This window comes from Neophocaena asiaeorientalis, unplaced genomic scaffold, assembly GCF_003031525.2.
Source record: "Neophocaena asiaeorientalis asiaeorientalis breed wild unplaced genomic scaffold, Neophocaena_asiaeorientalis_V1.1 scaffold24, whole genome shotgun sequence".
Classification (NCBI taxonomy): domain Eukaryota; kingdom Metazoa; phylum Chordata; class Mammalia; order Artiodactyla; family Phocoenidae; genus Neophocaena; species Neophocaena asiaeorientalis.
In genome coordinates this window covers 899,446-912,542 of record NW_020185317.1, presented here as the reverse complement: position 1 = coordinate 912,542, position 13,097 = coordinate 899,446, and the positions used below count along the sequence as shown (strand labels likewise).

General features: G+C 34.4%; 1 protein-coding gene across 1 annotated transcript in view; it reads right to left on the bottom strand.

Annotated features, from left to right (window-relative positions):
• Nucleotides 1-13,097, bottom strand: part of DNAH7 (dynein axonemal heavy chain 7) — a 284,014-nt gene that overhangs the window by 62,884 nt on the left and 208,033 nt on the right. The window contains exon 51 of the mRNA XM_024733634.1: nt 6,783-6,937. Coding sequence (XP_024589402.1) covers nt 6,783-6,937 — 155 coding nt within the window. The remainder of the gene's footprint in view (nt 1-6,782; nt 6,938-13,097) is intronic.

Genomic DNA, 13,097 nt, shown 5'->3' with positions numbered 1-13,097 from the left:
GCATGCCATAACTACTGAAGCCCGCACACCTAGAGCCCGTGCTCTGCAACAAGAGAGGCCTCTGTAGTGAGAAGCCTGTGCACAGCAATGAAGCGTAGCCCCCGCTCTCCGCAATTAGTGAAAGCCCGCACGTAGCAACGAAGACCCAACACAGCCAAAAATAAACGAATAAATAAATTAATTAATTTAAAAAATCTATCAAATATTATTACCCCAGCTTTACAGATGAGGAAACTGAAGCAAGGCAACTGTAGTAAAATTTTCAGTTAAATCATCTCGTGAATGACAAAGCAGGAACTCGAACTAAGCAATCTGGCTCCTTACACAGCTCTCTTAACCACTGTGTGATACTGCCAGCATTAAATGTTATATTCATGACTTTTACAATTTGATAGGTAAAAAATATTGTTAAAATCTGTATTTTGGGCTTGATGTTTTAGGTGCTCCTTGGCTAATTATACTTTTTCTTCTAGAAACTGTATGCTAAAATATTTGCCCGTTTTCCTATCGTGGGGCATGTTTTCACCATTAGGTTCAGCGGCAAGTGATTAAAAAACCCCAAATAACAGTGACACGAACAAGAAGGAATTTATATCTCACGTAAAGAGGAGCCTGAGGTAATCTGTCCAAGACTGGAAGGACAGTGTGTCTAAACTGTCAGAGATCCAAGTTCCTGCCATCTTGCTGCTTCACCATTTTTGGCATACAGCTTTATCTCTTCGGCCAAAAGAGCCTTTCAGAGAACATGCACATTGCAGCCATCCGAAAAAAAAAGAAGAAAAAGAAAAGGAAGAAGTATCCTTTAAGGATACTTTCTGGGGATCACAAATGGCACTTCCACTTACATCTTGACGGCCAGACCACAGTCACATGATGACAGAAGTTAGGAAATTTATTCCTTTACTCTGAATTCAGTGTGCCCAGGTAAACACAGGGGGTGCTAATAGTAAGGAGGTGAGAACGGTTATTAGAGAACACTGGGCACCAACTGTCACAATGTGCTAGTTTTTTAAACTTTATTTGTATTTTTTAATATTGTTGATATTCTCTCTTAAGTTTCTTTTATATAATGTTTCTTGGATTAAATTATAAATTTGTAGAGTCAAATCTATTATTCTTTTCCTTTTGTATCTTTTTCCATTGCGTATTTTCTTAGAAAGTTCTTTCCCATCAAAGACAACTTATTCCCCTATGTTTTCTTTTAGCATTTATGTCTTCTCTTTTTTTCTTTCATATTTAACTCTTTAATTCATCTGGAGCACATTTTGACGTAAGATGAGACTATGACTTGATATGTTTTTCCACAAAACCAATTTTTGCAGCACCATTTGCTGAATGACCTATCATTTTCCATTGTTTTATAATGCTTACCTTCTAATGCATTAAAGGCTTACATGTATCAATATTAAAATTTATTCCAGAACAGTTAATTCCAAACTTACTCTTCTTCTGAATTTTTATTGCCTCTGTACTTTCTTCTAGGCTAACTTTAGAAGTAATAACTAGTATTATTTCTAAAACGTTTATTTCTGAAAGTGTTGATATCTTCACAACATTTAGTTTTCCTATCAGTGAAAAAATGATGTCTTACTCAAGTCTTCTTTTTTGTGTGTGTGAAACTTTCTCATTTTTTTTCACTATGCATTGTTAAAGTCATTCTAAGTTTTTGTTTTAGATAGCTTTTCAGTTAATTCTTTTTGGTTTTCTAGATGAAATATATTATCTACAAATATGATAATATTGTTTCCTCTTTACAAATATTATAGCACCCTCATTGAAAAGAACTTTCCTAATAATGTTAAACAACAATAGTGATAATAGATATCAATTTCTCATTTTTATTTTTACATGATCAGACTTTTAAAATCTATTAATTTGCTAGAGTGTTATGGACTGAAATTGTTTATGAAATATTATAACATATAAGTTTTGTTTAATTGCCTCAACTTTTATTAACAATTTCTGCATAAAATCTAATATTTAAATTATTCTTTACTAAAAAATGATATTATACAATTTCATCCCTTATTCTCCCTAAATTGTTTTAGTTTCACAACGAATTAAGAATGTCTACATTAATATGTATAAATGTCTTTTCTCAAAGCTAAAATATACACTATAAAACTTAAGTATTACAGACTTGATTCTTTTCCCTAAAAGTGAAAATTTATTTCCTCAACAGTAGAATAAAGTCTTAAGCCTGTTAGGAAAGATTTCTATAGCGTCCAGATTTCAAAGAAATATGTTCTCAGCATTGAATATTTACTGTATTATAAGCCTTACTGGAAAAGCAAAAGTATTCTAAGCTTGAAAACAGAAAAAACACAAAAACAAAAAAACCCCAAATCCATATATACATGAATTACCCAGAATGCTCTCCTTAATTTATTGACCCTAACTTTTGATTTCTTTCACTTTTAATTAAATCAAAGTATGTTTCATGTTAAAATACAGGAGAAAATTTATGAGACAGGCTTCTCTTCATATTTCTATCATCAAAGTTAACAGTATGCTGGTTTATGTAAAAACCTCCTTTCTCATTCCCAAAAGCCAGCCCATCACAGTATTTGCAAACCTTGTGGGAAGCCAAGACTGGGAATCCAAACACATGGCTGCTAATGTCTTTGAGTAAGGCAGATCATCTTGCTCAAAGCAGTTGTTCTTAGCAACAAAGAGAACCGAGTATTCTCTTCATATTTCTTTTGCATTTAGGACATTAACTGATATCAGGTTTTTAATTATGAATTATCTACATTATCCTATGTTAGACTTCAGATTAATAGGAAAAACTCTGCATAGTATGTTCAGCTGTGCAGCATATTGTATTCAAAGTAGATTAATCGATTACTGGGTACCCTCAAAGAGCTGGAGTTGAGAAACATTTATGTACACAATAGAAATCTGTAAAAACCATAGAAATCTGTAAAAGCTTCAGTGCTGGCAGTTCATCGGAGAGGTTAAGAGAGATGTCACAGAAAAAGGTGTTTGAGCCTCATCTTAAAGGGTGAAATTTAAAGTAATTCACCAAATGGATGGAAGAGCACAGACGAAAGCTAAGAGATGAGAAACAACCCCATGTTGTTATATGTACTGCCTGCCCTCGTGTACCCTGTACTCCCATCTAATCCTCACCCCACGTGTAATCTCTGTCTCGCTCTTTAAACCAATAAGCTCCAAGACAGCAGACATCAAGTCTGTCTGTGCGTGCTCTGTTTTCAGTGGCACATGCTAGTTGCAAAATAAATATTTGTTACGTGAATGAATAATGAACAAAGAAATGAGCAAATGAAAGAAACATTGAGCCAGAGGTAGTTTCGCCTCCCTGATACGTTATATGCAAGGGGGGAAGAAAAGGAAGTGCTAGGAGATAAGATAAAAATAAGGAAGGCTCAGATAATGCTGGGTTTTGCTCTAAATGCAAAGAGTTTTTTTCATGGAGTTAATGGAAAGCCATTAAAAGCTCCTCTATACAAGTTGATTTCTTTTTAAAAATTAAAAAAATATTCTTTTATTCTTCCAGTTTTATTGAGGTGTGAACAAATTGCCTTATCAGCAATATTAACATGAATAACATCCTATGCCCACCTTATCCATTGGTGCAGCTAATACAGATGTACCTCTGTTTTCTAGAACATTGGCTTTCAAACATTTTTTTTTAAGCAGCAGGATACTTTTTTCACAGAGGATTTTATCTTAAAACTCAATATAAACAACAAAAAAAGGGAGGCCTGCTCTGGTTGAACACAAGGCGGGTGGGTGAAGCCGAAACCTCTGCCTTCTCTACCCAGGCTGCCTGCGAGGGATGAGAGATCAGAAGCCACTGTCCTGGAATAGGTCAAAAACTAAAGAGAACTTCTTAAATGGAAGAGTCTTTAACTGCTTATGTTTTAAAACTGTAACAGTAGCTGATTCTTTTACTTGAAGATTAAATATAAAAATAGTTACAAAATCTGCCATCTGTTTCTCTCTCTATCATAGATTTAAAACTTTTCACTTCTCTCTGATGATTAATGTTAGAAGGCATTGTGAATTATCATTATCCATTTTTAAAGTTATTTCATTCCAAAAAGTAGGTTAAAGCAACTGTGAGTGACACAGTAAACAATGAACAAAGGCAGAAGACCTGGGGACTAGTTTTAAGACTCCCCTTAACTAGAGATACAGTCTTAGTTAAGCCACGTAACTAACATTCTCTGTCACCTTACCTTGTTAATAAAATGTAGTGGTTATTAGAATTACTATTGGACTTCAGATTTTTATGGCCACAACTCCAAGTAAGAAATACATTTTAAATCTTTATCAACTACACACATATGCATAAAACTTCGAAAATTTCATGAAGTAATGCTTACCTTTACTCCATGCTATGCAGCTTTATATGTTCTATTCCACTGCGTTTCATTTAAAAACGCTGGTCATGACCCATTATGTGGGTTCTCTCTCCCACAGTTGTGACCCATAGTTTGAAAAACACTGGACAGATTGTATGGCCCTTTCCTCTCTAAAGTGATGCAATACTAACATCAATATATGTGACTGTGATCACACAGATCTTCAAAATGTCAAGCACATGGAAGATGCTCAATTATTACTTGTTTTTACTGTGTCAAGGAAATTCTTTGAATATTTAAGTTAAATTAAGTAATTTTAATTGAAGTATTTAAGGTGCCAATCCCTTCAAGAAATTTTCCCTTACGTAGAACAGTATGGAGTTTCCTTAAAAAACTAAATATAGAACTACCATACCAACAGCAATCCCACTCCTGGGCATATATCTGGAAAAACCATGTTTCGAAAAGGTATATGCACCCCAATGTTCATTGCAGCACTATTTATAATAGCCAAGACATGGAAGCGACCTAAATGTCTATCAACAGAGGAAGAGATAAAGATGATGTGGTACATATATAAAATAGAATATTACTCAGCCATAAAAAAGAATGAAATAATGCCATTTGCAGCAATATGGATACCTAGAGATTATCTTACAAAGTGAAGCAAGTCAGACAGAGAAAGACAAATATCATATGATATCACTTATACATGTAATCTAACAAAATATGATACAAATGAACTTTTTTACAAAACAGAAACAGACTCACAGACATACAAAACAACCTTATGGTTGCCAAAGGGGAAATGTGAGGGGAAGTGATAAATTCGGAGATTGGGATTAATATATACACACTACTATATATAAAAGAGATAACTAACTGTAGCACAGGGAACTCTACTCAATATTCTGTAATAACCTATATGGGAAGAGAATCAAAAAAAGAATGGATGTATATATATGTATAACTGATTCACTTTGCTGTACACTTGACACTAACACAACATTGTAAATCAACTATATGTCAATAAAAATTTTAAAAAAAATCTTCCCTGATTGCTCTAAATATTCATAGTTCACATCTGTGTCTTTCTTATTATACAAAATAATTATGTATTCTAATACATAATTCTAATATAATTAAGAGATAATAAAAAAGAGATAATATACATAAACCACATAGTAAATCCCCAAACAAAAAATATAAATTGAGCTTATCAGACACTGTCGTAAGTACTCAAATTACAGTAACTCATTTCTTCCTCACACTATATGGTCAAAGTATAAATGGGGAAACAGAGTCTCAGGAAGGTCACTGCAACCAAGTACTAAGTAACAGAGGCAGGTACTCTGATTCCAGAAGTGCACAGTGGTCCTAAGAAGGGTTAGTGAAGTATGTCCACTTTCTATTTTTATAACAGTTACATAGATTGTCTGATCCTGCCCATTTAACAAGCAAGATATTTGATAGTAGAGAGCAGGTTGTCCCTTTTTTGGTAACTCCATATCATTATACTATACTCCAAGAACACCAGTTGGATGAATGAAATACTATTTGTGTGTCTGTGTGTCCATACATATAAACACAACATTTTGTAGGTAGACATAGTTTTTTTCATTTCATGCTCACCCAAACCAAGCCTAAAATTGTAATTAATATTTTAAAGGCTAACTCATTATTAATATGCAAAAATAAACTGTCTGTAAGTCTATTTGGTATATCTCTTTTGATTCTTCCATGTAACACTCGTTCTATTAGCAACTGGGATTTGCCAAACTTGTCCTGGGGCTAAATATATTGTCCTTTCATAATGTTGGCAATTTACTTGGTTAAGTAAATAGTCAAAATTTGATAGGTAACATGAATTTAAAATGTGACTAATAAGCCCAACATACTTAAATCATAAGCATTTTGGTTTTTGTTTTGACAAATGTGACCTGTGCATAGAGCGTCACTGAAAAATTCTCGTCATGTCCTTAATCTCTCCATTGTAAATGGCAGGTAATAGTCAGCCACGTAAAATGTGCACTCACTTCTCTGCCACTTTTGTAGGATAAGTCGAGAGAAGAACAAAGAGATAGTTGGACTAATATTGTGTTAAAATACTTTTGGCATATCAAGTGGCCCTTTTAATTGCAGAAGTGGAGATATAATGAGAACTAAAGAATGGCAAACAACAGACAAAAATTAAAACAGCTAAATTAGAAGACGTATCCCAAATGAATCTTGAGACAAAGAAAGCATCCTAACCTGTTAGAACTATAATCTCTAAAGTTCTCACTTGATTCATTACCAATAAATAACGAAAGATATTAACAAAGTAATCATTTAAGATGAGTCTGACACAAATATCTTCAAAAGAAAAAAAAAAAAGCCCTACATCATTTTGGGTTAATTGTGCCCTCTCCAGGCAATTCCGTAATGTATGCTTGTTATTCAAGTACATACCGGGGGTGCCAAACTGGATGCAATTTTCCAGAGTCCTGGCATAGTCAGGGTCACTTAATTTAATTAGGTGAAGACTATTGGTTTTTTCCATGTTCTTGATCCATTTATTAGCCTGACCTTGAGGATCTATCATCAGAGGCCACCTTCTTGCGTTCCTGAAAGGGAAAGAAAGACAATGCTGGTCAAGCCATGATCTGTCTCTCTGCTATTTAAGAGGCATGCATCACTTTCTTACAGTTTAAACTTTATAGTATTATTTTACTTTTTAGCTTGTTTTGAGAAACTGTGTTCTTGAAGCAGAAACATTTAAATTGAGAAGGCTACTAGAACGGCAACTACAAAAGCCATCTGGCAAACTTAACACAAGTTCTTTTACTCCTTTAGAAAATTACAATTCTCTAAATGTTAAATTATATTTTTGAAAATGTTTGCTGCTCTTGCTAATTAAGTCACAATGATAACCATCAAGAGTACTAGAAATCAGGAAACTCCAATTCTTCACTAGGCCCTGCCATTAATTAATTCTGTGACCTTGGGCAAGCCACTTCATTTCCTCAACTTCTGTCTGCTGTCATTTGCGCAAGAGGGAAAGAGAAAGGATGGAGACATCAAATCTCTATTTGAAATCTAGACCATTAAAGATACAGTGGTCTAAAATAACGGTGAGAAGCAAAATTTTATATCACCTAATCTTCATAATAGCCATCGATCCTTAAGTGTTAACACAATTGTTGACCCAGTAATTGTTTCAAATAGCTGTATATTTAATGTCATATATGTAGTTTACTACATACTTGCCTAGAGGTTGTGAGCTTCTTATGAACAGAAATATATTCTATGAAAGTCAGGGTTTTTGCAGTATGAGAGAGCTCATACTTATTGCTTTATTCTCACTCACATCTCCCTTTTAGGATAAGAACAAGAGCAGTGAACCACCACAAGGCGCCCAGTTTACTGCCCAGGGAGTTGTTGGGTCACAAAGAGTTAACCAGTATCTGCCATCATGACATGGTATCCAACCACAGAGCTTTCTATCTGCTGTGAAATGTAATCAGCATTAAGATCACTGTTCTTTTTCTTCCTCTCAGAAGTTTCAGTAAACACAAGTCATAATTTTGGCCAGTTTCCTAAAGATACTGTCATACTCTTCCAAAAGTGAGCACAGCAAATTCATGCCAAGCATCAGAAGAACAGGAGGAGAAAATAAAAGGTGACTGGGGCAAAAAAAAAAAAAAAAAAAAAAAAGCTGGGGATGAATCAGGATAATCTATTCGATTCCATCTCATTCCAACACAAATTTAGTATTTCATCGGATCATTTGTCCCAAATGAAAGGAACCATAGTCCTCCAATATAAGCATTACATAATGTATTAGTGAGCTTGGGCTGCCATAACAAACCACCACAGACTGTCAAACAGCAGAAATTTGTCTTCTAACAATTCTGGAGGCTGGAAGTTCAATATCAAGGTGCTGGCAGAGGTCTCCCTCCTTGGCTTGCGGACAACACAGCCCTCTTGTGCCCTCAAGTGGCCTTTGCTCTGTACGCAGATCCCTAGTGTCTCTTCCTTTTCTTACAAGGACACCAGTCCTACTGGATGAGGGCTCTACCCTTATGACCTCATTTAACCTTAATTACCTCCTTGAGGCCCTGTCTCCAGATATAATCACACAGTGGGTTATATCTTCAACATATGATTTTGTAGGGGGTGGGGGGACAGAATTCATTTTATAATATTAATTATATTTAGGAAAAAATGAGACTAAAAGAGTAGATGCAAACAACTAATAAAACGGGAACCATATCCATAAGAAACTAAAGGGAGTAAGAGGGAAATTAGAAACAAAACTTATATGCAAAAGTTTCATTCTGTTACATTTTAGAAATATTTTTAAGGTTGGAGGATTATGTGAGCTTTAGACAGCATTTATGCTTTCCTAAAGAAACTGAAATGACTCACTCTTCTTTCTGTTGCTTCCACATTTTTTTTAGCCACAATACCCCTGTTCATGCTGTTTCTTTGTCCAAAATGCACTTCTTCCCCATCCTTTCATGTTCAAGTACTACTCACATTTCAAGTTCAATTCAAATGCTATGCAGTTCACAAAGCCTGTCTTGATCTCTTTCCTCACTGAACTTCTTTAGCCATTCATCCATATTATATTTATGGTACTTTCATATAATGATAATATTCTATTACGGTAATTCTATAATTTATTAGCTGCATCACCCAACTAAATTGTATATTCTTTGAGGGACGGGTCCATGCTGATTCTTCTTTTTCCTCTTTTCCTAGATCAAATAAAGCTTGCATATGACGATCCACTGGAGTGGGAACAGCAAAAAGAACATCTGACAAACACCATACAAGTTAACTCATTCTAAAAATGGATATTTTATAAGAGATTATCCCTGCATAGAGAAGACTGGTCCAAAGAACACCATCTCAAAATTAGAGGAAAGGACTTCTGGTGTTGACCAAACTGGGTAAAATCCACTATAGCCTACCATTGTCACTGATTACAATGAAAACTTTAGGATAAAATACAAAAATCAACTACTTGCAGATTCTAAAAAGTAAGTAATAAGAAGTGAATGGGAAAAAAGTTACAACTTGAGTAATGACCAATAAACAGGTGGTGACTTTCTTGTGTGTGTGCGCATGTGTGTTTTCTCCTTATCTTCTGGCTTTGGTCTGAGAACAGGCCTAATGGGGGGAACTGTGCAGCAGGCACAGGTAGCAAAAACTCAAAGTAGAAGATGGAGAAAATGATCATGTGTGAGCCAGAGAGTGGGGGTGGGGGGAATCTCTCTGTTCTCTCTTTTGTCCCTACCCCCAGGTCAACCCAGCCAGAACTATATTACCATGGCAGAGCAGTGGTAATTCAGTCACCTAAAACACTGAGTGAAAATCCATCTCTCTGTATAGAAGAGCTGGGAAAAGGGGCCTCTGTTGTACATAGAGTCTGAGGGGTGTCATAATCTGCTCAGGCTGCTATAACAGGATTCAGTCCAAAATTACTTGATATACAAAGAACCAGAATGTGACTAATTCTTAAAGAAAAAGTAAGATGTTAGATTTACTAGAAAAATACCTTTAAGCAGTTATTATAACAACTCTTTATTTGGTAACAGTGAATATTTTTTGAAATAAATGGAAAGAGGTGTTATCAACAGAGAAATAGAAAGTTTAACAAGAACCAAATGAAAATTTTAGAAATGAAAAATATGATACCTGAAATAAAAACTTTACTGTAAGGACTCAACAACAGAAAGGAGACAACAGAGGAAACAATCAGTGAACTTGATGACCCGTGAAAAAAATAATCCAATTTGAATAATAAAGAGAAAAAAAGATTGGGAAAAAAAAGAACAGGGTCTCAAAGACCTGTGAGAAAATATTAAAAGGTTTAACATTCATGTCACTGGGGCCCAGAAAGAAGGAGAAAGAGATTGGTGTAGAAAAGATATTTGAAAAAATGGTTGGAACGTTCCCAAATTCAGTGAAACACATAAATTTACAACTTCACAAAACTCAATCCTTAAACAGGAGAAACCAAAAAAAACAAAAAAACCCCACCCACACCCAACCTCATTATAATCAAACTGCTGAAAACCAAAGAAAAAAAATTTTTTTTTTTTTTTTTTGCAGGCCTCTCTCTGTTGTGGCCTCTCCCATTGCGGAGCACAGGCTGCGGACACGCAGGCTTAGCGGCCATGGCTCACGGGCCCAGCTGCTCCGCAGCATGTGGGATCTTCCCGGACCGGGGCACGAACCCGTGTCCCCAGCATTGGCAGGCGGACTCTTAACCACTGCGCCACCAGGAAAACCCAGAAAAAATATTTTTAAAAAAGCAGCAGAGAAAAATGATATATTACATTTGGATGAAAATTATTCAAAAGACTGCAGATTTTACATCAGAAATCATGGAGCCAGAACAGAGTAGAAATGTCAACCCAGAATTCTACGTCCACCAAACATATCCTTCAAGAATAAAGACAAAATAAAAAGTATTCTCAAATGAAGGAAACTAGAAAATTATTTGCCAGCAAATCTGCTCTAAACAGATGCTAAAGTTCTTCACCCTTAAGGGAAATGATGCCACAGTGAACTTCAGAAATAAAAGAAGATCAAAAAATGATAAAGATCAAAAAATGATAAATATGGGCTATTTCCCCCCTCTTAGTTCTTTAAAGCATACATAAATACTAAGACAAAATATTATCATTGTGTGTCTGGGGGGCAGAGTTTCAATGTATGCAGACATAATATATATGACTATGATAATATAATCAGAGGAGGGTATAGGGGACTTGTATGGTTACAAGTCTTCTACATTTTAACTGAAGTGGTAAACTATCTCTAGGTAGATTGTGAAAAATTGTACTAAAAAATAATCCAAAGTATTATAGTAAAAAATAGATAAATTAAAGTGTGATACTAAAAATGGTGGATTATTCAAATAATCTAAAAGAATAAGAAATGAGGAACAGGGCAACAAAAACCAAATGTAAAAACAGAAAAATAATAAAATGTCAGATCTAATTTCAATGATATCAACCATATCAAGTATAAAGTTGTCTAAATTTACTAATTGAAGGAGAGAGATCATCAGAATAGAAAAATACAAGGTCAAACTGTATGCTATCCACAAGGTACCCACTTCAAATATAACAACATATTTATATGAAAAGTAAAATGATGGTAAAAGATACCATGCAAACACTAATCAAAAGAAAGCTGGACTGGCTATAGTAATATCAGAAAAAAGGAGGCTGCAGAACAAGAAAAATTATCTGGGATAAAGAGAGATAATACATAATGATAAAAGGGTCAGTTAATCAATAATACACGGCAATCTTAAATGCATATGCATCCAACAAGTGAGCTCCAAAATACAGGAAGCTAAAACTGATAGAAATGAAGAAACAAGTAGATGGAATATTAGCAACGATATGGAAGATATGAACAACACTCTCAAACAACTCAACCTGACATTTAAAGAAGTCTCCATCCCATAATATGTCAATTGCACAGGGAACATTCACATAGACCATATTTATGCCATAAAACAAATTGTAATAAACTTAAAGCACCTGGAATCAGATAATGTATGCTCTCTGAACGTAATGGAATTAAGTTAAAAATTAAAAAACAAATAACAAAAAGAAAGCTTAAAAATTCTCAAGTATTTGGAAATCAAACAATACATTTTTAAAATAACCTATGGTTCAAAAAGAAAAAGTCTCAAGAGAAACCAGAAAATATTTTAAAGGAAATGAAAGTAAAAATACACCATATCAAAATTTGTGCTATGCAGCTAAAGCAGTACTTAATGGAAAATATATAGCATTAAAATGCATAGATTAGAGAAGAAAAAAAATCTAAAACCAGTAACTTAAGCTTCCCTCTTATATCAGAAAAAGAAGAGCAATTTAGGTCAAAAGCAAGCAAAAGAAAAGAAACAGTTAATATTAAATGAGAAATCAATGAAATTGAAAATCAAGCAACCAAACAAAACAAAAACCAAAAAAATAAAAAAGGAGAAAAGCAATAAAAGGCTTGTTCTTAGATAGGATCTACAAAATTTATCAAACTCTAGCTAAACAAAGAAGGTACAAATTACCAATATAAGGAATGATAGAGAAAATTATCACAGACCCTGCAGACATTAATAGGATGTTAAGGGAATGCTACAAACAACCTTATGCCCACAAATTTGGCAACTTAGTTGAAATGCACCAATTTCTTGAAAGACGGAAACTACCAAAACTCACTTGAGAATAGATAACTTGGATGTCCTATAAGTATCTTAAAATTGAATTCATAGATAAGATCTTCCAACAAAGATCAAAGAAGATCCAAATAAATGGAGAGATATACTGTGTTCATGGATTAGAAGACTTACTAAGTTGTCAATTCTTCCCAAATTTTGATCTATAGATTCTGCAGTCCCTATCGAAATCTCAGCAGAATCTTCTGTGGATATTCTAAAATTTATATTGAGAAGTAAAAACTAGACAAAACAATTTTGAAAAAGAAGAAAAAAGTTGGACGAGAGATACTGTTCAATACCCAGTTAACAACTGCATCAAATTAATTTTCTTCAAACAACACCCTCAAGATAACATCTTTTTGATTCAAAAACAGGACAATGTTGTGGCTTCAGTCTACAATGTTTGCTTTTGAAGATCATAGCTCCCATAGTCTCTCAAGTGGAAACTGAATTATTATAGCACCCAGCACTCCAAGTTTTTTTTTTTTTTTTTTTTTTTTTCGGTACGCAGGCCCCCCCCTTTTTTGGCCCCCCCCGTT